This window comes from Mus pahari, chromosome 6 (assembly GCF_900095145.1).
Source record: "Mus pahari chromosome 6, PAHARI_EIJ_v1.1, whole genome shotgun sequence".
NCBI classification, from domain to species: domain Eukaryota; kingdom Metazoa; phylum Chordata; class Mammalia; order Rodentia; family Muridae; genus Mus; species Mus pahari.
Genome location: NC_034595.1, coordinates 84,317,428 through 84,344,522, shown reverse-complemented (window position 1 = coordinate 84,344,522; position 27,095 = coordinate 84,317,428). Strand labels below are relative to the sequence as shown.

Below are 27,095 nucleotides of genomic sequence, written 5' to 3'. Positions count from 1 at the left end.
AGGTAGCTAACTGCTCATCTCTGAACCTGAATACAGAGAAACCCTGTCTCGAAAAACCAAAAAAAAAAAAAAAAAAAAAAGACATTGTTCTCATTGGTCACATAGCACATGCCTTTAATTTCAGCATCTCAGAGGCAGAGGAAGATGTATCCCGGTGAGTTCAAGGTCAGCCTCATCAACATAGTGAGTTCTAGGACAGCCAAAACCATACAAAAAGACCCTGTCTAAACCAAAAACATAAACAGCAACATTGAGCATGCTTTTTTAATATTATTTATTTAATGTATATGAGTACACTGTAGCTGTCTTCAGACACAACAGAAGAAGGCATCAGATCCCATTACAGATGGTTGTGAGCCACCATGTGATTGCTGGGAACTGAACTCAGGACCTCTGGAAGAGCAGCCAGTGTTCTTAAGTGCTGAGACATTTTTTCCAGTCCCATTGAGCATGTTTTTAATGTCAACTTTTTTTTAATTAAATAGTTCACATCAGGGGGCTGGTGGGATGGCTCAGTGGGTAAGAGCACCGGACTGCTCTTCCAAAGGTCTGGAGTTCAAATCCCAGCAACCAAATGGTGGCTCATAACCATCCGTAACAAGATCTGACACCCTCTTCTGGAGTGTCTGAAGACAGCTACAGTGTACTTACATATAATAAATAAATAAATCTTTAAAAAAAAAAATAGTTCACATCACTATAGAGAAAAGCCCAGTGGGACACAATGGTGTTTTAATTTTTCTAAAAAGAAAAATTAAATAAAATAAAAATCCACAACCCCACCAGGGGGGCAGTTTTTCTGAGTCATAATTCAACATTAAACACTTTACTGTAATAGATTATCTCATTTAAATCCCACAAAACCCATGGAGTATAAGAATAATGCTCAAAGCAGCTTTCTTCAAAATTGTCAAAAAAACAAAAAGCCACTCAATGCTTATCAACAAGAGAATGAGCCAACTGCAGTGCAACCATACATACATACGGTCAGCAATAGAAAAGAAAAGAACAAACCTCTGGTAGACATGGTAACCGAGGAATCTCACAAATGTGCTCAGCAGAAGGTGTCAAACACAAGAGTCCTATTATACTATTCTTTTCTTTCTTTCTTTTTGAGACAGGGTTTTTCCTGTGTAGCCCTGGCTGTCCTGGAACTCACTCTGTAGACCAGGCTGGCCTCGAACTCAGAGATCCACCTGCCTCTGCCTCCCAAGTGCAGGGACTATACTATTCTTTTTATCTGTCATTCAGAGACAGATGAAACAGCAGGTGTGGTGGCGGATGCCTGTAATCACAGCATGTGGGAGGAAGACGCAGGAGACGCAGAGTTCAAGATCATCCCCAGCTAGTTAGGAGGCCAGCCTGGGTTACATGTGACCTTCTCAAAAAAAGAAACAAAAAACCATATAAAACTAACCAAGATGATAAATGTCAGAATAGTGGTTACTCCAGGGGCACAGGGGAATATAGACCAGAGCCCACAGGAATCCAGAGTGCACAGAGACGTTCTGCATCTTCATCTGGGTAGTTCATGTGAGCGCACACACTGTAAATGGCACATTTAATTAAGGATTATGTACAGAACACACACATAAAGATTATGCATATTGGTTACAGTATATAGGCATGTAGCCTCACAATTAAATACATGGGAGGGTGCTAAAAAGACACCCATGAAGTCAGGTCATCTCCCTACAGTCACAGAGCTGGCGCACAGTAGAGCTGTTACTCAAATTAGGCCTTCAGGGCTGACCCCTGAGACTGGATGCCTTGAACTCCCACCTGCAGAACCGCCCCAGCTCTCCACAGGCAGCTTATTCCTCAGTTCTAGTATGGGACCCACTTGCTCCTCCTGCCAGACATTAGCACTGTGGTTCAGCCACTCACCGGAAACTAGACTCGCCAGAAGCCTCAGCACCCCAACACATGCTGTTTTGCCAGTGAGGCCAAAACAGGATCAAAAGCCAGGCCCACACTAAAGCTGAGATCTGCTGGGAGCTATGGTGGGGTGAAAGCTAGCTGGGACCGGACAGGGTGCCCAGCCACACCCTGCATTCATAACAGACCCTGGTCTACAATGTGAAGAGCCAGGCCACACAAGAAATAAGCAGTGGGCTGGAGAGATGGCTCAGCGGGTAAGAGCACCCGATTGCACTTCAGAAGGTCTGGAGTTCAAATCCCAGCAACCACATGGTGGCTCATAACCACCTGTAACGAGATCTGACGCCCTCTTCTGGAGTGTCTGAAGACAGCTACAGTGTACTTACATATAATAAATAAATAAATCAAAAAAAAAAAAAAAAGACATAAGCAGCACAGAGGACCCATCCGTCCTGTTTGGCATTCTCAGCCCAGACCACACTTCCCTCCTCCTCCCTCTCCTCCTCCTCCTCTCTGAAGGAGCCACCTCCTGCTGCTTGGAGGCAGCTATTTCCTCTCTACTCTTCCCACAACTCCTACACAATCCCTGTCCCAAACCACTTCCTGCAGCTTCCCATCTGATCAATTTCTTAGGAAGCTAATTATCCACAGAGGGAGGAGGCGGGAATCGCTCAGAGCCAAGAACATGGAGAGAGAACTTCATCTCCACTCTGCACCTTCCAAGACAATCGTGGTGTAACACGGACCCACCATGCTCGTCCCCACCTGAGATGCCTGCAGTTCCCCATCGACAGCAGGCCTGTCTTCTACACCGACTCTGAGGCCACTCTGAATCAGTTCTAACCCCAGTGCAGACCTGTTGCCAACACACTCTAAGGAGCAGCATCACATAGACCCATGTGCCACCAGGACCCATAGTACTGCACCCTGCATCACGACAAGCACTTGAGTGTTAGCTGTCATAGCTATATCTCCTACCACATCTGCCCAAGCACAGTAGGTGCTCAGTGGCAAGCTGAAAAAGTGGACTCCAGAGCAATCCTAGCTCCCTCTGCAGAAGAGACAGCAATGGTGCCAGTCATTTACACAGCACAGAAAGGCCTGGCTAGGGTCAAACACTCGGGCCCAACCCCAGTTCTGCCACCACCTGCTGCTGCCCTTGAGCAAGTCACTTCCTCTCTAGCCTTCTGCTTCCTCCTGGGTAAGATGGGAGAGCAGGCCAGGTCCTGCCCACAGTTTCCCAGAGTCCTTCTTGCTGGGTGCTCTTGGCATGCTCATTTCACCTCCCCAGTTGTGCGCAGGAGGTCCACATAGCTGAGAATGAAGGAGCAGACTTCTCTCTCATTGTACTCACAGGACTCTCGACTTAGTCTAGAATCTCCAAAAGCTCTGAAATCTGACTTGATCCTTACATGGTCTGACCACAGGCTATGAGCAGAGCTGGGAGGAGAGATGTTCAGGTCCCTAGAGAGAGCTCTGAGGTGCCACGCCCTCCTTCAGGACGTGTCTGCTGACTGGCCTGAAGCTGCCCCTCGCTGTTAGAGGTTCTCCTAGACTGGTACTCCAACAGCAATGGCCTGGCGGGAGGTGCTTTGGTGGGAAGCTCTGATCTACCATCTCTCCGTCCCAGGCTGAGGGACAGGTCAGCAGAGACCTGCTTTGCACAGTTCCCTCTGCAGCTGACACCCCAGTGCAGGTCAGACCATGTCACCCTGCTCCTGATGGGACCACACAACACTTAGCACTGACTCTAGCAGCCAACCCAAAGCCCAGCCAAGGTCTGGCCCTGCCTCCTCCACTCTCTCTTTACACTTCTCTAGTCACACCCTCTTCAGGACCCTGGTCTTTGAAGAGCAGACTGCTTCTTTCCTGTCACTCAGCTGTCTCCTTGGAGAGCCTTCAGACCTATGTTTATTTCCTTTAGACACATACCCCTGTCTGAAATTGTTGGATTTACTGTTAAACGCTCTACACTTGCATGTGAGCCCTTTGACACCAAATACTCTCCTGCCTTGATCCTGGCTGCGTCCTAACAAAATGAACACAGAGGGGATGAACTGGCTGGCGAGGTTTGTACTGACATTAACTAGCCTGGGTGGTCAGGAAGGCCACTCTGGGGACATGTGACATGAAGGAAAATGCTAGTTTAAGGCAGTATACAGATGGTGTTCCAGGTTAGGGGACAAGCAGACACTACAGTCTCAGGGGAAGCGGGCTGGCAAGGGAAGCAGGACATGACATTGAGAATGATATAGGCTACAGCTCTGAGATTTTTGTCTCAAGTTCAAAAGGAAACATCAAAAAGAGCTTCAGCAGGGAACACCATGTTCTGGTTTACATCCTACATGCTCCTTGCTGCTCTATGGTCACCTCATTACAGCCAGCGCTGGGGGCCAGAGTCACCATAGGATGCTCAGGCAGGGACAGAGAGAATAGGTGTGGAAGGAATGAAGAGCAGCCTGTGACCTAGGCTACAGTCCCCTTGGGCTGGAGCTCCAGCTGCTGCTCAGCAGCCCAGTGTAACCCAACCTACCTAATAATGTCACTTCCCGCTATGCCAGCGCAGCTTCTTTCAGCTAGCCTGGTGTCTACTCATGTCAGCAGCTTAGTCTTGGGCAGTGTCCCAGGCCTCCTCATTTGATGCCTCTTTCCTATGGTATCTGCTCACTGGGATTCCCAGCCACATCTCTAGAGGCTTCCCATGCACAGCAATCTCCAAGCACGAAGTTATCCAGTGTCGGTTTTCTGAGATAGTTATAGCTGGCTAAAGGCAAACACTGCAACATGCTCTGCTCAGGGTCATCGTGAAATGGATAACCATGCACTAAGTGGGATCCTCAGCACAAGACCAGGAACTGGCGAGACCAGTCAAGGCAGCTCCCTAGCCTGGTCCAAGGGCCACACACGTCATAGACTCTCACCAACCCCAACAGTGGCTTCTGCTTCCCCTGCTGGCTGTTTGGTGGAAGGGTTGGCACTGTCCCAGTGGGTTTCAAAAGCAAAGGGCAATCTGGACTGGTTGGCTCACTCATGAACACAGCAGTCAGTAGGGTAAGGCAGGAGCCTGCCATGAGTTCAAGGACAGACACAGCGCTAGAGCCTGTTTCAGAGGCAGTCTTTTTTGAAGCAAATGCTGTGCTTTCTTCCCACTCTCCTCAGGGAGCAAACCAGCACTTCACCTTCAGGACCCAGGTCAACGCTCTGAAAAGGGAGGCACCCCTCCAACATGTGCACGCGCGCGTGCACACACACACACACTCACATACAGACACACATTCATATATACACACACACACATACACACTCATACACACTCACACACAAACACACACATACACATACATCCACACACACTAACATACACACACATTCAACACACATTCACACATACTCATATACACTAACTCACACATACATACACATTCACACAAGTTTGATGTACACACACATATACACTCACACACACACTCACATTCACACATACCTACACACACACATATACTCACATACACACTCTCACACACACTCACACACATTCACACATGTTCAACACATTCTCACACACACACACATAGGCATCTGACTCTCTCTCTCTCACACACACACACACACACACACACCCCACCCCAAGCCCCATGGGCCCTGCACAGCAGTACTCACAGCAGATCCTAGGCTCCTGTTTATATCCTGCTTCTTCCTTGAGGCGATCCGTACTCAACTTTCCATCTTCAGCAAACAGTCCTCAGCAGAGACCAACCCTTGCCATCGCTCCACTCCTAACTCAAATCCAAATTCAGTTCATTCTCTCATTTACAAGTCTACCCTGAGTACTGATCATATTCAGGCCTACCCCAGCGCCCTAAGGTCATATACCTAATGGCATCCTCTTTTAATGTGACAGGGACAGTAGCAGCTCCCAATGTGCTCAGTAATGCTCAGGGACTAGCGCAGACACACCCTATTTGACCTAGAAAGCTGAGGTTTAGGTGTGGTGGTTAAGTTAAATAGAGGCAAGTTTCTGCCCTTAACACTGGCACACATACCTTACACTCATAGGTGGGCTGTTAAAAACTATTATATCACGGGCTAAGGATTTAACTCAGTTGACAGAATGCTTACCTGATAAGTATACGGCCCTGGGTTCGTCTCTAGCACCATAAAAACTAGGAGTGGTGGGGCATACCTACAATCTCAGCTCCTAGGAGTGGTGGGGCATACCTACAATCTCAGCTCCTAGGAGTGGTGGGGCACACCTACAATCTCAGCTCCTAGGAGGCAGGGGTAGGAGGGGGAGGCAATCAGAAATCATTCTTGGCTACACAGTATTTGATGGTGCCTTGCAATTCACTATGTAGCCCAGTCTGGCCTTAAACTCACAGGGGTAAAAGGGAAGGGAAGGGGAAGGAAGGAGAGGGGAGAGGAGGGGAGAAGAGGGGAGGGAATAGAAGGGAAGAAGAGGGGAGTGTATAGGTAGGAAGGCTTAGTTAGTAGGCCATGCTTGCTGGATAATCCTAAAGACCTGACTCTGAGTCCCCAACACTCATGTAAAAACCAGGCATGATCCACATATGTCTTTAATACCAGCTCCAAGGATGATCTTGCTTCAAAAAATAAGGTACAGAGCAACTGAAGAAGACACTGAGCATTGGTCCCTGTCCTTCACTCACTCACTCTCTCTCTCTCTCTCTCTCTCTCTCTCTCTCTCTCNACTGAGCATTGGTCCCTGTCCTTCACTCACTCACTCTCTCTCTCTCTCTCTCTCTCTCTCTCTCTCTCTCTCCCTCTCTCTCTCTCTCTCACACACACACACACACACACACACACACACACAGACAGAGCATAGACGCATATTATGTGAACTGAGTATGGTGATTCATACCTAATTTCAGCACTTGGGAGGATAACAAGTTCCAGGCCAGCCTGGGAAGCACAGTGAGTTCCAGACTAGCAAGAAACACCGAGCAAAATCCTGTCTGAGAAAAACAAAACACACAAACAAAAATAACTGCTCTGTAAAATTGAGTGTTTTTATAGCTACAGATTCATTGGCCAGCTAACAGCAAGCTTCCTTCATCATGTCTTGGGAAACACTTCTTGTTACCTCCACTGGGTAGAACTCATACTTATCCTAGAAGCAGCTCGGGTTCAATCTCCAAAACACACACATACACACACACACATGCCACGCACACACACACGCACACACGCACACACGCTATGCACACACAGACACACACACACATGCACGCGCGTGCACACACACGCACGCGCATACACGCGTGCACATGCACACACACGCACACACATGCACGCACACGCGCACACACGCCACGCGCACACACGCATGCACGCACACACACATACGCATGCATGCATACACACACACACACGCATGCACGCATGCACACACACACGCATACACACACACACACACACACACACACACACACACACAGGGTCCCTGCTCTGTGGGGACTGGATGCCTTCGGAGTGTGTGCACTCATTGAGAGGACCTGGATCTGCTATCCCAGTGCTTAGCACACCATTGGACACACAGCAGGACGCCAAGCCTCTTGCTGAGTGGATGCTCGGTTCCCAAGGGACATCAGCCAGCATTCCTCTTTCTCCTGCTCCTAGAAGTCACTGTTTACTCTCTACTAAATGTGTCAAACTGTAGAGCCAGGTCCTTTCCAAGTACCCTCCTGATAGCCCTGGCATAAACGCCACACTGTTACAGATGGCTTCTGAGACTCAATGAGGATGACTGGCTCAGTTACCCAGTAGAGCTGAGGTGTGAAGCTAGGTGGCAAAGCCTGTGTTCCTCATCACCACGACCGTATTTCCACGGGGAGCTGCTTGGGGCACTCTTCAGCAAGCTCAGGGTTCTGCCTCAGGTAGACGCTTCCAATGACACCCAGTAAACGTGACAAGTGTTCCATGGCAGCCTAGCTATTTTCCAGGGCCTAGGTCACAAAGCCTCTTGACCCTCCTTGCAGTGGTTCTGCAGCTCAGAACCGTGAGCGGGCTCAGGAAGGACGGGTGGACGCCTGCTCCTTTTCCCTTCCCCCCCCCCCCCAGCTGTAAGCTCAGTCTTGGACTTACTTGGACATATAAACTGGCTCTTGCCCCATGTGGGCATCCTGCCTACCTGGTACAACATCTGGATTCTTCTGGGTCTGATCCAGAGCCCAGGAGATAGGATTTTGTTTGTTGGTTAAAATGATGTAAAAAGGTGGAGGGCCGGACAGAACAACCTGCTCTGGACTCTCTGGTGTAACCCAGGCTGGCCTCAGACTCAAAATCTGTTACTTCAACACTGACTTGGATTAACTACAAGATCAAAAAGATTTGATGGGTAAAGACAAAGGCCTTGGGTAAGCACAGAAAAGTTCTACTGCAAGGACCAATGTGGTCAATACCCGAGTTTCCTGGTCCCTAACAACGACCACCACAGCAATTCACTGTCTTTCCTAGGCTTGAAAAAATAAGTTTGTTAATGCTTATTGCATCCAGGCACAGACCACAGTTCCTCCTCCTGACCCACCACCTAGAGAGCACTGTGTTAGCTAAAAGAGCAGGAAGGAGGCCTGTCTCTGCCTCACCCATTCACATGTGGCCCAAGGCCAGTCCTTCCCTTGGGGCCGGGAGCCACAGACCATGGAGACTCTTGCTGCCTCCCAGAAGCAGGATGAGAACAGGGAGCCGGAGTCCTGGTCTCGGAACCGGTGTGCGACCTCCAGACTGCCCACCTTCTGCGGGAATCCCCTCCATCAGCCATCTCCAGGGTGGCTGCTCCTCTTCTGGGTCTGAGAGCTGTGTTTGGATCCCTGGCATTTCAGGGAAGAGACTGAAAGGACTGAGTCACACCTCAGGTGTGAGCTGGGCTCTCCATGGGAACCTGGCCGACCCAAGAGGCACAGTGCAAGAGAACCCTGTTGTATCACTGATGCCCAGTATAGAAAAGCCTTCTCTACTCAGAGTCACTTGCTCTTCTCTTCTGTCAAGATACAGCCCACTCTTGACATGGCTCACTCTTGTTTTGAGCAGGTTCCACAGTTTGCCAGGTAAAGCCCACCAACCTCGGGAGGATGTACCACAGTGTCTGAGGCACCCTCCCGGACAAGCAGTCCCTTATCCTTTACCTTTATAATTCCCCATAAAATAAGACTTGAGCACTTAGCCTTTTGGATCCGTGGCAGTACTGGCCTTCTCCCCCTGGAACAGTCCAAGCATAAAACAGCAAGGTGTGGTGGCGCACTTTGAGCCTAGTACTTGGGAGGCAGAGGCAGGCAGACTGAGTTCAAGGCCAGCCTGGTCTACAGAGTCCAAATCAACAAGTTATTCTGTCCATTCTTCCACCTAGGCTAGACTCCCTTAGCCACACCCTCTCTTCTCCCCTAGAGTAAGGCCTCTTAAACTTTTGTCACTGTAACTCTTTTGCTGGAGAAATTTTTATGTGATCCTATGTATATATAATATGAAAAAGTTATACAAACCAAAACATTTACGGATAAATCATGAAGAGATTTATTTTAAGAGGGTTAGAGAGATAGTTCAGTGGTCAATAGCACTGGTTGCTCTTCTAAAGGACTGGGGTTCGATCCCAGCATGGCATCGTGGCTCACAGCTGTCACAGTGCCAGAGGACCAATGCCGCCCTCCAGCCTCCACAGGCACCAGGCACACAGTGGTGCATAGAGCAGGCAAAGACTCACACACATGGAATAAAAAGAAATCTACTTTAATATAATTATTTAGTATTATACATGTAATTTTACTATTTATTAAAGATTAAAGCAAATATACATACTAATGAGATGCATACCACTTGCTTATTTGTCTTTAAAGAATTAAATTCTCACTGAATATTTGATACTGAAGAATATAGAGCATTTTCAATGTTTTTCTGAGTTGATTAATACTTTAATTTTATAATCATCAATGCTAAGAATGTTGCTATGCATAAATATATACAGCACCACCAGCTGTGGAGGCACATGCCAGTAGACTACTCTGAAGAAGCAGAGGCAAGAAGTGCATGAGTTCAAGACCAGCTTGCACTATACCTTGGGGTATAGCACCTGCCGCCACACCTTATAACCTCAGCTCAATCCCTGGGAGCCACATGATAGATGAAGAGAGCAGAGTCCTATGAGTTGTCCTTTGACCTCCATGTGTGCAACCATCCATACACACACACACACACACACACACACACACACACACACACACAAATGAATAAATGTGACTTTTAATTTTAAATAAATGAGTTTAACTGTGGTATGAAATGACAGAATAACCCATTGTTTAGGGCCATTCAGAAATAGTTGTAAATTCTGTCCTAACCTCTGGCCAAAAATCACTACAGTATTCTTTTTCTTTTCTTTTCTTTTTTAATGAAATTCAAATCAACAACCCAAAGAGCAATTTCAAAATCAAGTAATTTACCACACAATATGATCCAAGGATGTACTTGCTACTTTATATGCTGTGAAACTGGATAGTAGAGAAATATTAAGTCTTTGTTTTCTATAATTAAACTATTATATTTCTATGAGAACAGAAAGGTTTTTATATATAGTAAAAGCACTGCAATTAGCTGAGTACAGTGCATGCCTGTAATCTCAACATTACGGAGGCTGAGGCAGGGGGACTACTTTCAATTCAAAGCTAGCCTGGACCACAAAGTAAGTGTCAGGTCAGCTAGGAATACACAGTTAGACACTACCTCAAATATATATATACATGCATACACACACACACACACACACACACACACACACACGGCAGGGATGGGGCCAGAGAGTTGGCTTAGAGGTTTAAAGCACTGCTGTTCTTTCAGCTCTCTGCACACACATTAGGTACTCACAACAGCCTGTAACTCCAGGACGAAGCGACCTGACCCCATTTCTGGCCTCTGCAGACACCCACATATATGTGGCAAAGCCTCATATAAACACATAAATAACAACATAAAAATAAATTTTTCCTTTTTAAAAAAAGTGAGGGAGCCAGGCAGTGGTGGCGCACGCCCTTAATCCCAGCACTTGGGAGGCAGAGGCAGGTGGATTTCTGAGTTCGAGGCCAGCCTGGTCTACAGAGTGAGTTCCAGGACAGCCAGGNCTTGGGAGGCAGAGGCAGGTGGATTTCTGAGTTCGAGGCCAGCCTGGTCTACAGAGTGAGTTCCAGGACAGCCAGGTTTCTTTTGAAACCCTGTCTCAAAAGAAAAAAAAAAAAAAAAGTGAGGGAGACAGGATGCAGGTCAGTTGGTAAGTGCTTGCTTGGTACAATAGTTTGAATGAGAGACGTTCCTACAAGATCACACATTTTGAACACCTGAATCCTAGTAGGCGCTAAGCTTGGGAATGTTTTAGAACTGTTAGGACCTGGAGCCTTGGAGAAAGAATAAGCCATTTGAGGAAGGCTTTAAGAGCTCATAAAAAAAAAAAAAAACCTCGTGCTGGAGAGATGGCTCAGAAGTTAAGAGCACTGACTGCTCTCCCAGAGGTCCTGAGTTCAATTCCCAGCAACCACGTGGTGGCGGTGGCTCACAAGCATCTGTTACAGAATCTGATGCCCTCTTCTGGTGTGTCTGAGGAGAGTAACAGTGTACTCATATACATAAAATAAAGAAATCTCTTTTAAAAAAAAAAAATCATGTCATTAATCGCAGCACTCTGAAAGCGGGAGCAGATGGAGCTCTGTGAAGTTTGAGGCCAGCCTGGTCTACAGAGCGACCTCACAGCCTCACCCCACTCCCAGTTTGCTCTCCCTGCTTCCTGTGTGTGGTGAATGTGTGATCTTTCAGCTGCCTGCCTGCTGCCATTCTTCCCTCTGGAATGAGAAGCCAAAATAAACTTTCTTCTACAGGACAATTTTCAATGATTTGTTTACGTGTGTGTTTTTATGTACATGAAGAGAGCACTGGAGCACAGGGGACACAGTTGTAAATGGCAGTAAGCCACCACGTGGGTGCTGAGGATTGGACTCTAGCCTCCTCTAGACGTCACTTTTGATCATAGTGTTTGACCACAGCAATAGAAAGTAACTGACATGCCTGCCTTGCAGAAAAGGCCTGGCCTTCATCGCCTCGGACGCCAGCAGTGCTATGGCAGCACATACTTGTAACCCTTCCCTGATGGGTAGTAGAGCCAGGAGGATCAGGAGTTCAAGGTCATTGTTCCTGTCTCAAAACAAGAATCCCAGCAATGCTACAGTGGATGACAGCGCAGTCTAGACTCGGAGCCCAGATGTTTAAGCAGTGACTGCACACGCAGAACAGAGCATGCTGCACACACGGAACCAGACCAGGGCTCTTTGTGAGCATGCTCAGTGCAATACAGAGGGCTCTGGAGAAACACCCTGGGCTTATTACACATTCACCTTTGAGTTAATTTTTAGCGTTATGTTTATAAGCCTACTGTTATCAAATGTATCAAGTTTCATGTCCATATTCAGTTGCTCAACCCATAGTCTGAGAGTGTGCCCTCAGAAGCTTCTCTCTCATTTCCCCTTAGGTTCCAGCACCAACCACCGCCACACAGTACCCTGCTGTGCCTCCTCCCTCATAGACTGTCTTAATTCTAGGAACCTATGGTTGTAGTCACAGATTGGAGATGAGCATGAACGCATACATGAGAATTCTGTGCTCTGAAGCCTGAGATCTATGGGAACCCTGACCCACCCACAAAGGATAAACCTGTAGACTTTACCCACCAAGTGTTTCAGTCTGCCAAGGCCTCAGCGGAGCAGGGGTCCTTTGCAACTGTAAGGCCCCAACGGAGCCTGAAAGAGAACTGAAGGCCCAAGAGAGCGAAATGGCTTAGGTAGGAAAGAGGCAGAGCTGGTTCTAGGGCTCAAGTCCCAGTTCACAGCCTAGAGCCACAAAGTGGCTTCATGAAAACTAAATTTACCCTCAATCGCACATCAGCCCACACAGCACGGAGAGTTTCCAGAAAAGATGCACAATACAGCCGACATCAGTAACATCCGGGGAACTGAATGAGAGCGGCCAGAGAGCTAAGCAGGGGAACTTTCATTGTTTAACTCCCTCCTAGATTGTTGGATTTTACTATGCTGTCCTTATTTTATTTATTTATATAAAAATAAATCTGGCACAGAAAGAAGAATCCGGCCCCAGTCCACATGCACACAAAGAGAGGCCATAACTAAGCCTGTTCAGGTGTGACTATAAATTTACAAAATGCTGTCTTATGTGGTTATGGCCACTGGTCTCATTAATTCAGTCACAGTGCAGTTTATGGCTTGAGGAATCTTCTCAGAAAAAGCCTAATTCAATTAGAGCTCTCAGCAGCTCCCTGTGGAAGTTACGGTATCTTACTTTTACTCACACACAGAGGGCAGATCCTCCCAGAGACACCCCACCCAGCCCAGCGCAGATGCCCTTGCAGAGCAGAGAAGGCTGTGCCCACAGTATCACCAGATGCCGACGCTGTCACACATGAGTGTCACTTTCCACTAACATCTAGCCTGCCACCTAGGAGCCGGGAACTCCCTTTCCCCTCCTCTTTGAACAAACCTGGTTTCTAGTCTACCCCAATCTCTCTATGGACCCCATTTCCACATGGAAGTCAGCCACGTCTTCATCCCTTCCTTCCTTCCTTCCCCCATTCATTCCCCAATATTTACAGAGGCCTTTCCTTGTGCCAGAAACAGATAAGAAAGTAAGTGCACACAGTATTACAGCTCCTTTAAAATCTGTCCAACAGGGTTCCTAGCTTTTACTGGTACCATATCCAGAGAGAGAGAGAGAGAGAGAGAGAGAGAGAGAGAGAGAGAGAGAGAGAGAGAGAGAGAGAGAGAAAGAAAAAAAGAGGGAAAGAGGGAAAGAAGCAAGTATGAGGGAGGAGAAAGGAAGAAAGAGAGAGAAGGAAGAGAGGGAGGAGGAAGAGAAGAAGGATAGAGACCAAAGAAAGGAGGTAGAAAGAGAGAGAGGGGTGGAGGGGTAGCAGAAGGAAAGCGAGCAGCACACAGGCCCCGCCTTCCAGGGGCTCCCGTGCTCACCCACACGGGCTCAGCTTCTAGTACAGCACGTTGCTCCGCTTTCATTCCCTCCAAGGTTCCACTCAGGTTCCACCTCACCTCTTTGCAAAGCCTCCTCTGCCACCGCAGCCCTCAGGGACTGCCCACTCCCTCTCAACGCGCCCTCTGCCTGGAGTCTGCCCAGCCCTCAGACACATCACACCTATTATGTCTTGTCTCATCTCGTCCAGCCCTGAGCAGGGCCCACTTTTACTTTTCCTAGTGCGAGGAGGAGTGCAAGCGAAGAGCCTGCAGGGAGACTGCCACAGCTGTCTCTTCTGCCTCTCTCTCTTCAGGCTAGCCAGCACAAAAGACACAGCCTTCCCAAGCCTTACCCTGCAAGCAGCAAGGGCTACTCGAGTGGTGCTGGCTACTGACTGGGTTTGGTAAACTTCTGGGCCCTGTCCCACATAAAGCTGTGATGTCAGACAGACTCATTGGCTTACAGAAGAGCCATTCTGGTTTGAGAGGGAAGTGGTCCCCACAGGCCTGGGAAGGAACAGAACTCCTTATCCTAGCCCTCAGACTACCAGAGGACATGTATTTACAGGAACTTGCTGGGATAATCTGGGGAGCTCCTGATTTCTGGCAAGCAGTATTAGAATTCAGAGCTCAGTCTAGCCTAATAACCAAAACCAGTCCTACACGCTGGATGGGCTTTGGGGGGAGGAAATGAAATCAGCATGATTCTAGAAGAGGGGCAGCACACTGATCCAGGCCAACCTAGAACTTAGTTCAGTTAAAATTAGATTAGCCCATAAGATTAAAAATACCCACACATAATCACAGGCTGCCTAAAGTATCAGTTGATGTTTATTGGCATCTAAAGAGACGGTCTGGCCCAGTGCGGTGTGTGCAGACAACCTTGGGGAGACTGACTCAGACATTTGCAGAGGGAGCTAGAGCTGCGGGAGGAGCCCACACGGCGGGCGGGCGGGCAGGCGGGCGGGATGACTCAGGAGTAACCCAGGCCCTGCCTGTGCTGAGCAGGCTTCTCTGCCTATATCAGAAGAGCAGGTGGGGGGCTGACAGGAGGGAGGGGCCCGGCTGCAGGCTGAATGCAGGCTCTCTCCAGAGGGCATCTGGGGCCCCTCTGTCCTGGGTCCCAGTCATTCCTGGGTGTATGAATGCTACCACCTCTTAGATGGCCATTTCTTCACTGTGGACCCTGGACTGGGTCAGTTTTCCCTTAACCCTTTTTAAAAACTGAGCAAGACAGAAGAATATTCAAGGCTTTCAAGGCTCCAGTTCAGAGTGATGATGGGAAAATGGGAGTTCTCAATTGAAAGGGCCTTGAACTTATGAAATGACACTAGAAAAATCACAGGCTCCAAAGGTGGCCTGAGTTAGGTTTGTTTATCACCATACAAGCAAAGCACCCAGGAATCTCTCAACTAGGAAATTTAACAAGAAACAGCTAAAAAATAAAAATAATAAAAAAAAAAACTAATGTAATTAACCACCAGATCACACACCAGGGAATGGGCTCCAAGAGGTCTGCCTTACCTACAGTCACAAGGTCAGCGAAGACCAGAGCTGGGGGTGGGACGTGAGCAAGGCCCCAGGTTCAATCCCCACACCAAGAGAAAAAGAAAACAGATCTGAGGTCAGACCTCCTGCACTCCCTGCTCCTTATGAGTTCCCACCGACAGTCACTTCTCTCCTTCCCCTCTCTCCTCAGGTGGGAGTGGAGGAGAGCCTCCCACACGCTGACAAGAAGAACACTCCTACTTCATTTCTAAGGTTTGCTGCTCCACACACTTGGAGGTGAGGAGGTCAGCCTCCCTCTGACTTCACAGCCAAAGGGTGCATGGGAGGGTGCCGAGAACCTTGTGCAGAGTGGCCAGGGCTCCGGTCGCCCAGCTCCTACAGCCCTCCTTTCCCACGGGAGAGACGCTGTCCCTCTTAACAACCATCCAGAGCTGGGCGTGGTGGCGCACGCCTTTAATCCCAGCACTCGGGAGGCAGAGGCAGGAGGATTTCTGAGTTCGAGGCCAGCCTGGTCTACAAAGTGAGTTCCAGGACAGCCCAGCTACACAGAGAAACCCTGTCTCGAAAAACAAACAAACAAACAAAAACCAACAACAACAACAAAAAACAACCATCCAGGTTACCGATGTAGGTACGTCCAGTCATTTTCTCTCTTAAAGCGCCACTTTGAATCTTTCTTGAGACAAGGTCTGGCTGTACTGAAAGTCACTATGGAGCCATCTGCCTGTCTCTGCCTTCCTCCTGAGTGCTGGAGTTAAAGGCCTGCACCACCGCCTGCACCGCTGTCCAGCTGGGTCTTTACTAACATTCAGTATGGCTAGGTGTGGAGGGATACAACTTTAACCCAAGTACTCAGGAGGCAGAGGCCACAGACCTCTCTGAGGCCAGTCAGGGCTACATAGTGAAACCCCCTGTTAATTAAAAGCAAAAACAAAGCCAGGCAGTGGTGGCGCACGCCTTTAATCCCAGCACTCGGGAGGCAGAGGCAGGCAGATTTCTGAGTTCGAGGCCAGTCTGGTCTACAGAATGAGTTCCAGAGCAGCCAGGGCTCCACAGAGAAACCCTGTCTCGGAAAAACAAAATACAAAACAACAACAACAGCAACAAAACAAAAATAAAACAAAAAATAAACAAAAAAACAAAAAGAAAAAGAAAAAGAAAAAGAAAAAGAATCACAGTTTGCTGGCCAGGCAGGAAAGAAGACAGCCAGGACCATGGCTAGCAGTCCTGTCTGTCCAGAAGAATTGTGTCCTTCTCCCTACCTCAGGCAGATCACAACCCTCGTCAGTGTTCTTAAGCTGTAAAGAAAGCAGAGTAAGTACTGTATATGCAAGTGCTGTGGAAACAAGCCCCAGCACTAATAAGAACTACTTCTGCTTCTAGAGCTTAAGAAAACCGTGCCACCTGCTCCCACCATGCCTCTCAGAGGATGCCACGGGCCCTGGGGGCAACCAAGAGCAGGCTGGTTCCCTCTTCCTCAAGGGCAGGAGGTCACAGTCACAGCTAGCCACCCCCCTCTGGCTAAAGAAAATCCCCTTTCAATTGTCTTGCTCTTCCTGGAGAGAAGCAAGGTGGGTCAGACAGCTAAGAGAGGTGCCAGGTGGGAAACCACCTGAGAACAAGGAACAGGCTCAGTCTACCCCAGGGTCTGCGGGCTTTCACACAGGCTCAGAGACTCTTAAGGACAGGCCCAAAGCCAGGCACCAAACACCTATAGCTCTCTCTCAGGTAGCCATGCCCCTCGGATTGCAGAGGCAGGGGGGCTGGGCACCACTCCAAGCGGGGCAAAGAGAGAGGTAGGCGATGCAGCTGCACCCCCCTCCCCCAGGAGACTCTGCCAAGCCGCCAACAGAAGATAAAGAGCAATTCAGCATCTCCGCAGAGAACCCCTGAGCCGGTTCCTCATCTGCAGAACAGAGGGAGCCTTTATCTCACAAGACTTTGGTGGGGATTAAGTAAGATTACTTTTATAAAGTCTCTGACACTGCTCTGTAGATACTGGATAAATGGTAATTATTATTAGAACACACACCCCAATAACAGAAGCAATGGCATAGGGCAGGCCAGGCAGAATGCCCAGGCTGTGGACAAACAGTATGGGGAGAAGGGTCAGGAGAGAGCAGCTGCTGCAGGCTGAAGTGGGCTAAGAAAAAAACCCAAGATCTGGAATAGTCCCCACCGGTCCAGAGTGGCACCATCGAGAAGTTGTGGGAATTTAAGAGACCTAATAGGTCTTTATGTCTAATGGCATGTCCTTGAAGGGAGGACAGTACCTCACTACATACTTCTGCCATCAGGTGTCACCTCATCTCTAGGCAAACAACAGGCCATGTAATCATGGCCAGAGCCCCCAAAACTGTGAACCAAAATAAACGTTTCTCCTCATACAGTGATTATATATGATATTTCTGGTATAGTAACCTAGATAAGTAACAGAGTGGGGGGAAAGCTAATGAACTCTAAAAGCCACCATACACACACACACACACACACACACACACACCGATCTCTACCTCAGACTCAGAAGATGGAGCTAGTACCCTCAGTTCACTAATAAGGCAAGGCAAGTCCAGAGAAATGTACCAAAGGGAGCGTCAAGGGCAGAGACCAAGGTGTCCACCAGAGCTTTCCTTAGAGCTGGGCTGCATGTGTCGGACTGCGCTGGCTGGGGTTGAGAGGAAAGGTGAACCTCAGGTGAGGAGCTGAATCAAGTCCAGGCCATATGAGCAGCCCAGGCCCTCCAAGGCCCTGGCACAACTGGAAACACCCTACCTAAAGCCTTCCCCCCCATGCTGGCTGACATCCCTGAGACCACCCCACAGTCAGGCAGCTTGTTTTCCTAGGAGAAAAAGGCCACCCTTTTCTTTTTGGAGTGGCATCTGGGATAGAGACAGCTTCAAGGTGACCTTTAAGCTGTTTCTTTCCTTTTAAGAAGTAGAAAAGGAAGGTTTGGGTCCTGCTTTAACAGACTCATGACTGCTTACATGAAGTGGGCAGAAACAATATCCTATATCTCTCCGGGCTGTGGTGGTCCACGCCCTTGGGAGGCAGAAGCAGGTGGATCTCTGAGTTCAAGGCCAGCCCAGTCTACAGAGTTCCAGGACAGCCAGGGCTATACAGAGAAACCCTGTCTCAAAAAAAAAAAAAAAAGCCAACAACTACAACTACAAACTATCTAGCTGTCCCTCTATAAACTAAACTTGTTCTAGGGAGGAAATAGCAGCATATACCAAAGACCAAAACTGAAATGTCATAAGACCTAAAGGGACAAAAGAAGCCCTTTTTGTCCCTAATCAGGAGACAAGATGAATACCTGCTTTATAGCGGCTTCTGGGCCTTGCCAGGCATTCCAGGTCAGGAATATGGGCAAACACCAGGGGTGCTGCCAGTGGTGAGCTGGGTTACAGATGCACTCCCTGAGTGAGAACAAACGCTGCCTGAGAGTCAGGTGAACTGGGACAAAGCAGAATTCATGCCAGAGCCAAACCACAGTACAGGAAGGAAGCAGAGAATGGCCCGACCCCAAAGGGTTCAGGACAGCTCTCAATTATTCATTTATTCATACATTTATTTATTATTTACTTATTTGAGACAGGGCCTCGTGTATCTCAGGCTGGCCTCAAACTCACTCTGTAACTGAGGGTGGCCGGCCTTGAGCTTCTGACCTTCCTGCCTCTACCTCCCAAGTCCTGAGCTTACTGATATCAACCGTACTTTTTTTATGTGGTATATGGAATTAAACCCAGGGCCTCGTACATGGTAGGCAAGCACTCTACCAACTGAGCCACATGCCCAGCTCTGGTTCTCTCGATAATTTAAGTCCCTCTTAAACTACTAATTCTCCTCCCACCAAGAAGAGGAAAGGAAGAATGCTCGACTAAAAGAGAGAAACAGTGTCTGGGGAAGGGAGGTGGTTTGCCTGAGGTCACCTCCCCAGTCCAGAGGCATCAACTACTCTAGAGCATTAACTCTTGCTTTGCCTCTCCCATGTCAATCTCCACAAGATTATGGCACACAACTAGGATGGGAAACAAGACTGCACACTGCACTCTGTTCTTAGCTGAGGAGTACCGTGTGTGGCAAGGAGCTGGGACAATGGGAAAACAGCCGAGACCCTGAAATAAAGTCTCTAGCTCTTGGATAGCAGACAGGGCAGAGATCACTGCCCCAGCCCTCCAGTCTGTTACCAAGGCACACCCCGGATCTTCCCACAACCACCAAAAGGAGGCAGCTCAAGAGAAAGAATAGGGGCCAGGTGTGGTGGCGCACGCCTTTAATCCCAGCACTTGGGAGGCAGAGGCAGGCAGATTTCTGAGTTCGAGGCCAGCCTGGTCTACAGAGTGAGTTCCAGGATAGCCAGCTCTACAGAAAAACCTTGTCTCGAAAACCAAATAAATAAATAAATAAATGAGAGAGAGAGAGAGAGAGAGAGAGAGAGAGAGAGAGAGAGAGAGAATGAATAAGTCAGATGAACAGATCTGTAACCTTAAGGAAGGGTCAGACGGTGGCCCAGGGCTAAGGAATAGTGAATAGTGTAGTGCTCCAATCTCAGAGAATACAGGAGGTAGGATTCTGCTGAAGGTGGCTCCTCACCGGCTCGCTCTCCCTCCCGCCTATGTGCAGCAAGCCAACTTTACGCACTGTTTGCATCACACTGCTGGCACTCAGCTAGCCACTAGTCCCCTCCGCACACACACACTTTTGAACCTCGGACTTTGCGCATGTCCTCTACCTCTGAACTACACGCCAGCCTGCACTTCTCATTTTCTGATAAAGAATCTGAGGCTCAGAGAATGTGAACCGGTGGGTGGGAGGTGCATTCTACACAGCGACCTCACATCTAACCTTAACTCCCACCCTCAAAGGTGCCGGGGGAGAATGGTATTTCATGGCTGCCATCTGCACAGCACCTTGAGGTCCTTCGTCCCCATTCCTTCTACCTTTAGCCCCAGAACAGCCAGTTGCCAAGGCCCCCGTTTTCAGAAGCAGAAAAATGTCTTTCCAAGCTAGACACACAGGCCTTCAGGATTGCATGGGGGGGGGGGATATCAGATCCAGCCTCCCCATTTTACAGGAGGAAAACTGAGGTCCAAGTTTCAGAAGCTTAACCAGGGTTTCCAGAATCTGAGCAACAACAGAAATGTCAGACCCGGAAAGGATGACAAAGATCAGCAGGCTAAGGAGACATGATTGGTCAAGGTCATGGGGTGGGGGGAGGGAGAGGGGAGAGGAGAACTCAGTTTCCTGACTGATATTCTTGCCAGCACCATCTATGGTATCCAGCCCAGGGTCTCAGGCACTACTCTGTTGACAAAGCAGGTCAGGCCCAGCCAGCACCCATTAGGCCAAGAGCTATCAGGTCTGCAGGAAGAAAGTTGGGACATCCCTGAGTGGGGTCTTTCTGGTCATGCTAGTGTATAACTAACAGCAGACACAGGTCTGCCGTGTGTGTGTGTGTGTGTGTGTGTGTGTGTGTGTGTGTGTGTGTGTGTGTGCCAGCTTCCAGGACTGGGACACCGCGGGGCTGAGGGAGGTGTTAATTTACAGGCAGCACTTATGAAGTTTCTCCCTTGTCTCCTACAGACAAATGACATATTATGGTCACTTCAGGGTCTTACAACAAATACAGACACAAGGTTTCATGAGTCAATCGATATAGTCAAACAGCAATTCCGATTCTTATTTCACAAGACCTTCAGGAAGACACTCAGCTGTTCAAGGTCACGCATTTAGGTTTGAATCTGTATACCTGGTTCCCCTTGCTCAGACCTTGATTTTTTTTTTTTTTTTCCAGGAAGCTGGCTGCCATCAGGGTGTAGGTGCTGATGGCCCAGCTCCATGTCCTAACTCGGCCACTGTAACCACCTCAGCACCAAAGCCCTGTACCAGGAAGCCAGCTCCTGGATCTATCAAAACAGAAGTGCTGGTTAGTTCCTGCAGCATGCCACAGGGCCAGTCTCACGCCAGTTTAGTGTCCTTGGGGAAAGAAGCTGCAAGACTTCCTGCCCAGAATCTCTAACTCCTCAAAACCCAAATCTCAAGGAAAGAGGGGAGCAGAATCCCAGTGGCTCCCCCTTCCAGTTAGCTGAAAGTGGACGGAAACCTTAAGGTAGCTTGAAAAGTGCCCTGGACACTATCTCCAGGGACTTCTGGGCTATGCAGCCTCTGGAGAACCCCACCAACCACCCAGCAGAACAGGGTGCTCAGGCTGGGCAGGAACCCCAACCCTTGGAGAAGGAACAGCATTTTCATGTCCTTCTTCCAAAAAGAATATTTTGAAATCTCTTTAGACCCAGCTCTTCTTTATCTCTTTGTCTCTAGGCAGTTGGGTACAAACCTGAACCAAACCTCAACCTCCTCCACTTTCTCGCCACCCCCAAATGGCTGTAGCCATTCCTATGAAGTGGATAACGGTTTGGCATTTCTGGACTAGGACCTGACTCAGGGGCTTCTGACTGGCCTTGGCAGGCAAAGCTGAGAGGTACCACTCTGGGGATGAAGGTAAATAAGTCTCAGGAGATCCCTGTGTTCTACCACACACCTAAGTGTCTTGTACCTAGTTCCTTACTCTACGCAAAATCCTTAGACAGGCCAAGTCCTAAAACACCCTTTCACAAAGAAGGTAATAAATCGCACTGATTCCTGTTGACAGGACAGAAAGTGCCAGTTGCTAAAAGAGATTCCTGTCTTGCACAGAGCTAAGCACCTGCCTCCTCTCTCGGTCCCATCCCAGCTGTAGGAGACCTGCCAAGCCTTGGCAGCTTCACTGAACTACCTAGTATCAGAAGCACTCCATCCCGTGCACGCTCCTGACCCTCCCTCCTGCTACATAATGCCAGCTCACAGGCCAGAGCTGGAGTTTAAGGACCAACAAAAAGGAGGGAGAGGCTGCCCGCCCGCGTTGCCGAAGTGGTTCATTCAGATCCTGAGAAGCAGAACCTGATAACATGTGGGGCAAGAAGCTCACCTATCTGGTGGTGGCAACAACAGCACCATCATGCACTTACCTATCTTCATGAGGCAGGCCAGGAGAATCCAGAGGGAGATCTCAAAGGGTGTGCGCACGTGAGGGTAGTCAATGTCCAGGACTGGAAAGGCCTTCCGAGATGGCTTACCGCCATGTTCAATGATTAAGTTGGTCAAATTGTGGTCGTCTGGGTGGTGAAGAGGTTCTGATGGAGCCGTGGTGACATCCCCAATTGAGCGTTCCCGGGGTGGTTCAGAACCTCTGATGGTGCTGGCAGTAGGGCTGTGCTGGAGGCCGTGGCTCCTGAGAACAGGTAACAGTCCCACCAAGGCAACCACCACCAGCAAGGAGGGGAAGATCCGAGGTGGATAAAGTCCCCAGACGCCGGACCACCAACGCATCATACTGATCCCCCAGCCTAGGAGGCCTCAGCCCTTAGCCAAGCGCGTGTAAGACCTGGGACATAGGTAAGCAAGGAGTCTGCAGATGGGGTGAGACTGGGGCAGTCTCTAGGAAAAGTTCATGTTTTAGATAAGTATTTTCGTTCTCAAAGTCCAAACTGCAAAAGGGGGATAAGTACCTTGGAGGGATTAAGGAGGAAACCCAAAGGATCCAGAACTTCAGGCTGAGAGAAAGAAATCGGGGAAACTGCGTCCTGAAGACAGGGGAAGGGCCGGGATAGGCTGGACCACGGGCAAGGGGAAGGAGGAAGGCAGGCTAGGACCTTTGGCTAAGGAAAATCACCAGGGTGCTGGAACTCGGCTAGAGGGGAGGGGTAAGGAGCCTGTGCTAAAGACGGAAAAGGATGAGACCCACTCCGCAGGAAAAGGCGAGAGAAGGCTGTTAGGCCAGCCTGGGGGACTGGAGTATAGCAGGAAAAAGGCTGGGGCTTTCCCACCCACAGGAGAGCCAGGGTCCAGCCGCGCCGGGCTGAGATTCCGGGGAAATGGAGGGAGGCGGAAGACAGAGGCAGACGGCCTGGCGGGAAGGTGCCTCGGCGCAGGCTAGAGGCGGCTCGCAGTGAGCCCGCAGCAACACACCCCTCCTTAAGACCCCGGTGCAAAGCTGTGTTCCACCCCGGCCCAGCGGCAGCTCCTTCGGTCAGCTCCTGCTCCACTTCCAGACCTGACACAGCCCCGAGTCCCGCGGTAGCGGACTGATGCCTCGCTGAGCACAGCGCAGCCATTTATAGGCACCAACGAGTAGCAAGCGCGGCAGGCTAGAGAGACCTGTCAGCGCCCGCGCGGTGCAGCGACCCCTGTCGCCCAGGGAAAGAAGTGTCACGTAAAAAGAGGAAGCGGAGACCTAAATTGGAAAAAAAAAAAAAAAAGTACAGTCTAACACTGAAATGACATAGTGAAAACACATCTACAAAGTGTTTTCTTGTTAGCATGTGACTTTGAACAAGTTATTTAGCCTCTCTGTTTCATAGCTTTCTCAACTGTAAGGTGGAGATGGATAGCTATAACAAAAGGCTAATGAGGCTAATGATGGCTAAATGAGGTGATCTATGTGAAATGTTTAGAATGAAAGGGATGGGATCTTGGTTCAGAAGTATAGTGCTTGTCTACCATGGGTTTCTATGCCCAGTGTCACAAAATAAAGTTAAATGAATGAATGAATGAATGAATGGGCTAGAAATCTGAACTCTAGATGTTCCCAAGCATTGGCTTGTGCTGAGGACGGTGTGAGCTGAAATCCGTTCCTGCATCCCACCACAGGTGCTGTGATGGCAATGTATTGGCTTCCCCTGGTTGTGGCGGCATAACCCCAACCATCCTATATCTGTCTTTAGGTCCAAATTTCCCCTTTTAAAAGGACTCCAAGCAAACTGAATTAGGAATGGGCCCTAATGACTTACCTTAGCTTGATCAACTTAAAAAACCCAATCTGAGCCATGAGCAGTGAGAAACTGTAATTCCAGCATTTGGGAAACTAAAGAAAAAGGAATTTTTAACTCGATGTCAGCTTCTCTAACAAAGTGAGTTCCAGACCAGGCTGAGGTCAGTAGGGAAACCCTGTCTCAAAGAGATTAAAAAACAACAACGCCGGGCGGTGGTGGCACACGCCTTTAATCCCAGCACTTGGGAAGCAGAGGCAGGCAGATTTCTGAGTTCGAAGCCAGCCTGGTCTACAAAGTGAGTTCCAGGACAGCCAGGGCTACACAGAGAAATCCTGTCTCAAAAAAACAAACAAAAACAAAAAACAAAAAAAAACAACAACACCAAAAAATAACAACAACAACTACAAAACCCCCTCATCTAAATAAAGCCGAATTCTTGGGCACTGAGGGGTGGGCGGGGTAAGACTTCCACTTCTTTTGAAAGGGCACATTTCAACCCATAACAGTAGTGAAACAACCAAAAAGTAAGAGGCTGGGTATTGTTTTTGTCTGTCTGTGTGTATGTATGTATGTATGTACGTATGTATGTATGTATGTATGTCTGGTTTAAAGAGAAAAGGATTTTTATTATCTGCAGGTAGAATACCGCTTCCTAAAGGGGTGTGCTCTGTTCTGTGAGAAAGGCTACATTCTTACATTCTTACAATGTAGCCCAGCCTGGCTTCAAATTTTTGGCAATCCTCCTGCCTCTCCCTCTCAAGTGGGATTACTGGTATGCACCACCACACACAGCTGGAACCGGAATTGGAATGAATGGTATTGATTAGCGTTCAGAAAGCTCAAGACATTGTGTCCACATGGTGCAATCATGAGAACTCTTTTCCCCCTCCATAGTAGGATCTGAACATAGAACCCCTTGGGAGCTAGGTGAGCATAACACCGCTGAGCCCAGACTGAGAATTTTTTAAATCATTTCAAATGCCATCCTGTTTTATGGAAAGGTTAATGAAAGCCGAGACATCCAAGGTGATTTGTTCGAGGGGGTGTTAGAGGGGTTGGTTTTCGTTTGACAAATCTTAGAACCTCTTGACAAGGATTTCTGCTGGGCTAGCGACATAGGCATGGGACGTGGTGTGGGACTGTGGATGGTGATTAGGGTCAGCTCAAGAGCTCAAAGTGGGCTTCCCAGCTCTGGGAGTGTCCTGTTCCTTCACTGGGTGGTCCATACCCAGTTACTCAGAGGCAATTAGGTTGTGGGAGTTCACCATGCCGTCAGAGTTTGTGTCCTTTCCATCTGGAAAAAGATGTTTTCAAATAACAAGAGTGTGATATGACAACTAAGTGTAAAACATTTCTGACTTTTCTGAACCTCGCCACGTTTTCCAGGAATAGATTTAAACACTGGAAGGTGACCCCGGGGGGGGGTGAGGGGAGGGGGGAGAAAGAAAGAAAAAGAAAAGAAAATTCAGAAACAGTTCTAGAAACATGTTTTAGTGGCTAAGGATCAGCATTCAAATAAATCCCCAGCTCCCACAGTTAAAAGAAAAGAAAAAGAAAGCCAAGCATACCCACACACCTTTAACCCTAGTACCTTGGAGAATGGAGACAAAAAAGATTGCTAGGGCTTGCTGCCCACCAGCCAGGCTCCAGATTCAGTGAGAGACTCCATCTTGAGGGACTAAGGAAAAGTGATGTCACAGAAAACATGATTCCTAGTTTGGCATCTGCCTGTACAAGGCCGATGCACTTGCATACAACACACCACACGTATACATATACCATACCTATACACACATGAGGGGAGTGTTATGGGATTCAGAGACTATCCTGGAGCAGCTGTCCTAGCATGAGCAACACCCTGGGTTTGATCCCCAACACTGTAAGACAACACTGAGAACAGAAGAAAGACAAGCAGTAGCGCCAATGGAGGTGAGCGAAGAGGGATAACAGATCAGAACAAGCCAGGCTTGCCATCTGGCGTTGGCTCAGGTCTAGAATCTCCGTTTCTCAGGAGACTAAGTCAAGAGGGCTGAAAGTTCAAACCCTTCCAGGTCTACAGAGTGAGCTCAAAGCTAGCATGTTCAACTTTGGAGAGCTTGCCTCAAAATAAAATGATATAAAAGATAATGCGGGCCGGGTGTGGTGGCGCACGCCTTTAATCCCAGCACTTGGGAGGCAGAGGCAGGCAGATTTCTGAGTTCGAGGCCAGCCTGGTCTACAAAGTGAGTTCCAGGACAGCCAGGGCTATACAGAGAAACCCTGTCTCAAAAAACCAAAAAAAAAAAAAAAAAAAAAAAAGATAATGCGGGACTGGAGAGATGGCTCAGCGATTAAGAGCACTGACTGCTCTTCTGAGGTCCTGAGTTCAATTCCCAGCAACCACATGGTGGTTCACAACCATCTGTAGTGGGATCTGATGCCCTCTTCTGGTGTGTCTAAAGACAGCAACAATGTACTCATATACATAAAATAAATAAATAAATAAATCTATGATAATAAACAATAACAATAACAATAAGGTGGTGGGGACATAGCTCAGCACTGGAGTGCTTGCCTGGCATATAAAATGCTCTGCGTTCCCTTCTCAGGACTAAAACCCCGGAGGATCAGAATCAATAATGCCTTGTGGAGTCACTGAGAATTGAAAACCAACTGCCTGCATTCATCAAAGATCAATGCCATGCCGTATAAGAAAGAATCAGGATGCAGTAGTGTTATTCCCATTCTCACCTGACAGATAAAGCACCAAGGTTTGGATTCTTGAAGCTGTTTGCCTAAGATCACATAGCTGTGAGGAAGCAGTGCTAACATTTAAAGCCAGGCTTTAATCTATACTGCAGTACGGATTACTAAGAGGGGAGGAAGGGTGGGG

General features: G+C 48.5%; 1 protein-coding gene across 2 annotated transcripts in view; it reads right to left on the bottom strand.

Annotated features, from left to right (window-relative positions):
* The window catches only part of Slc9a1 (solute carrier family 9 member A1), a 53,790-nt gene extending 30,212 nt beyond the window's left edge, over positions 1 to 23,578 (bottom strand). For both annotated transcript variants that reach the window (XM_029539714.1, XM_021199719.2), the window contains exon 1: positions 22,421 to 23,578. Coding sequence is in view for 1 of the 2 variants with exons in the window: in XM_021199719.2 (XP_021055378.1) it covers positions 22,421 to 22,784 (364 nt within the window). In the remaining variant the exon portion in view is untranslated. The remainder of the gene's footprint in view (positions 1 to 22,420) is intronic.
* Between the last annotated feature and the right edge of the window lie 3,517 nt (positions 23,579 to 27,095).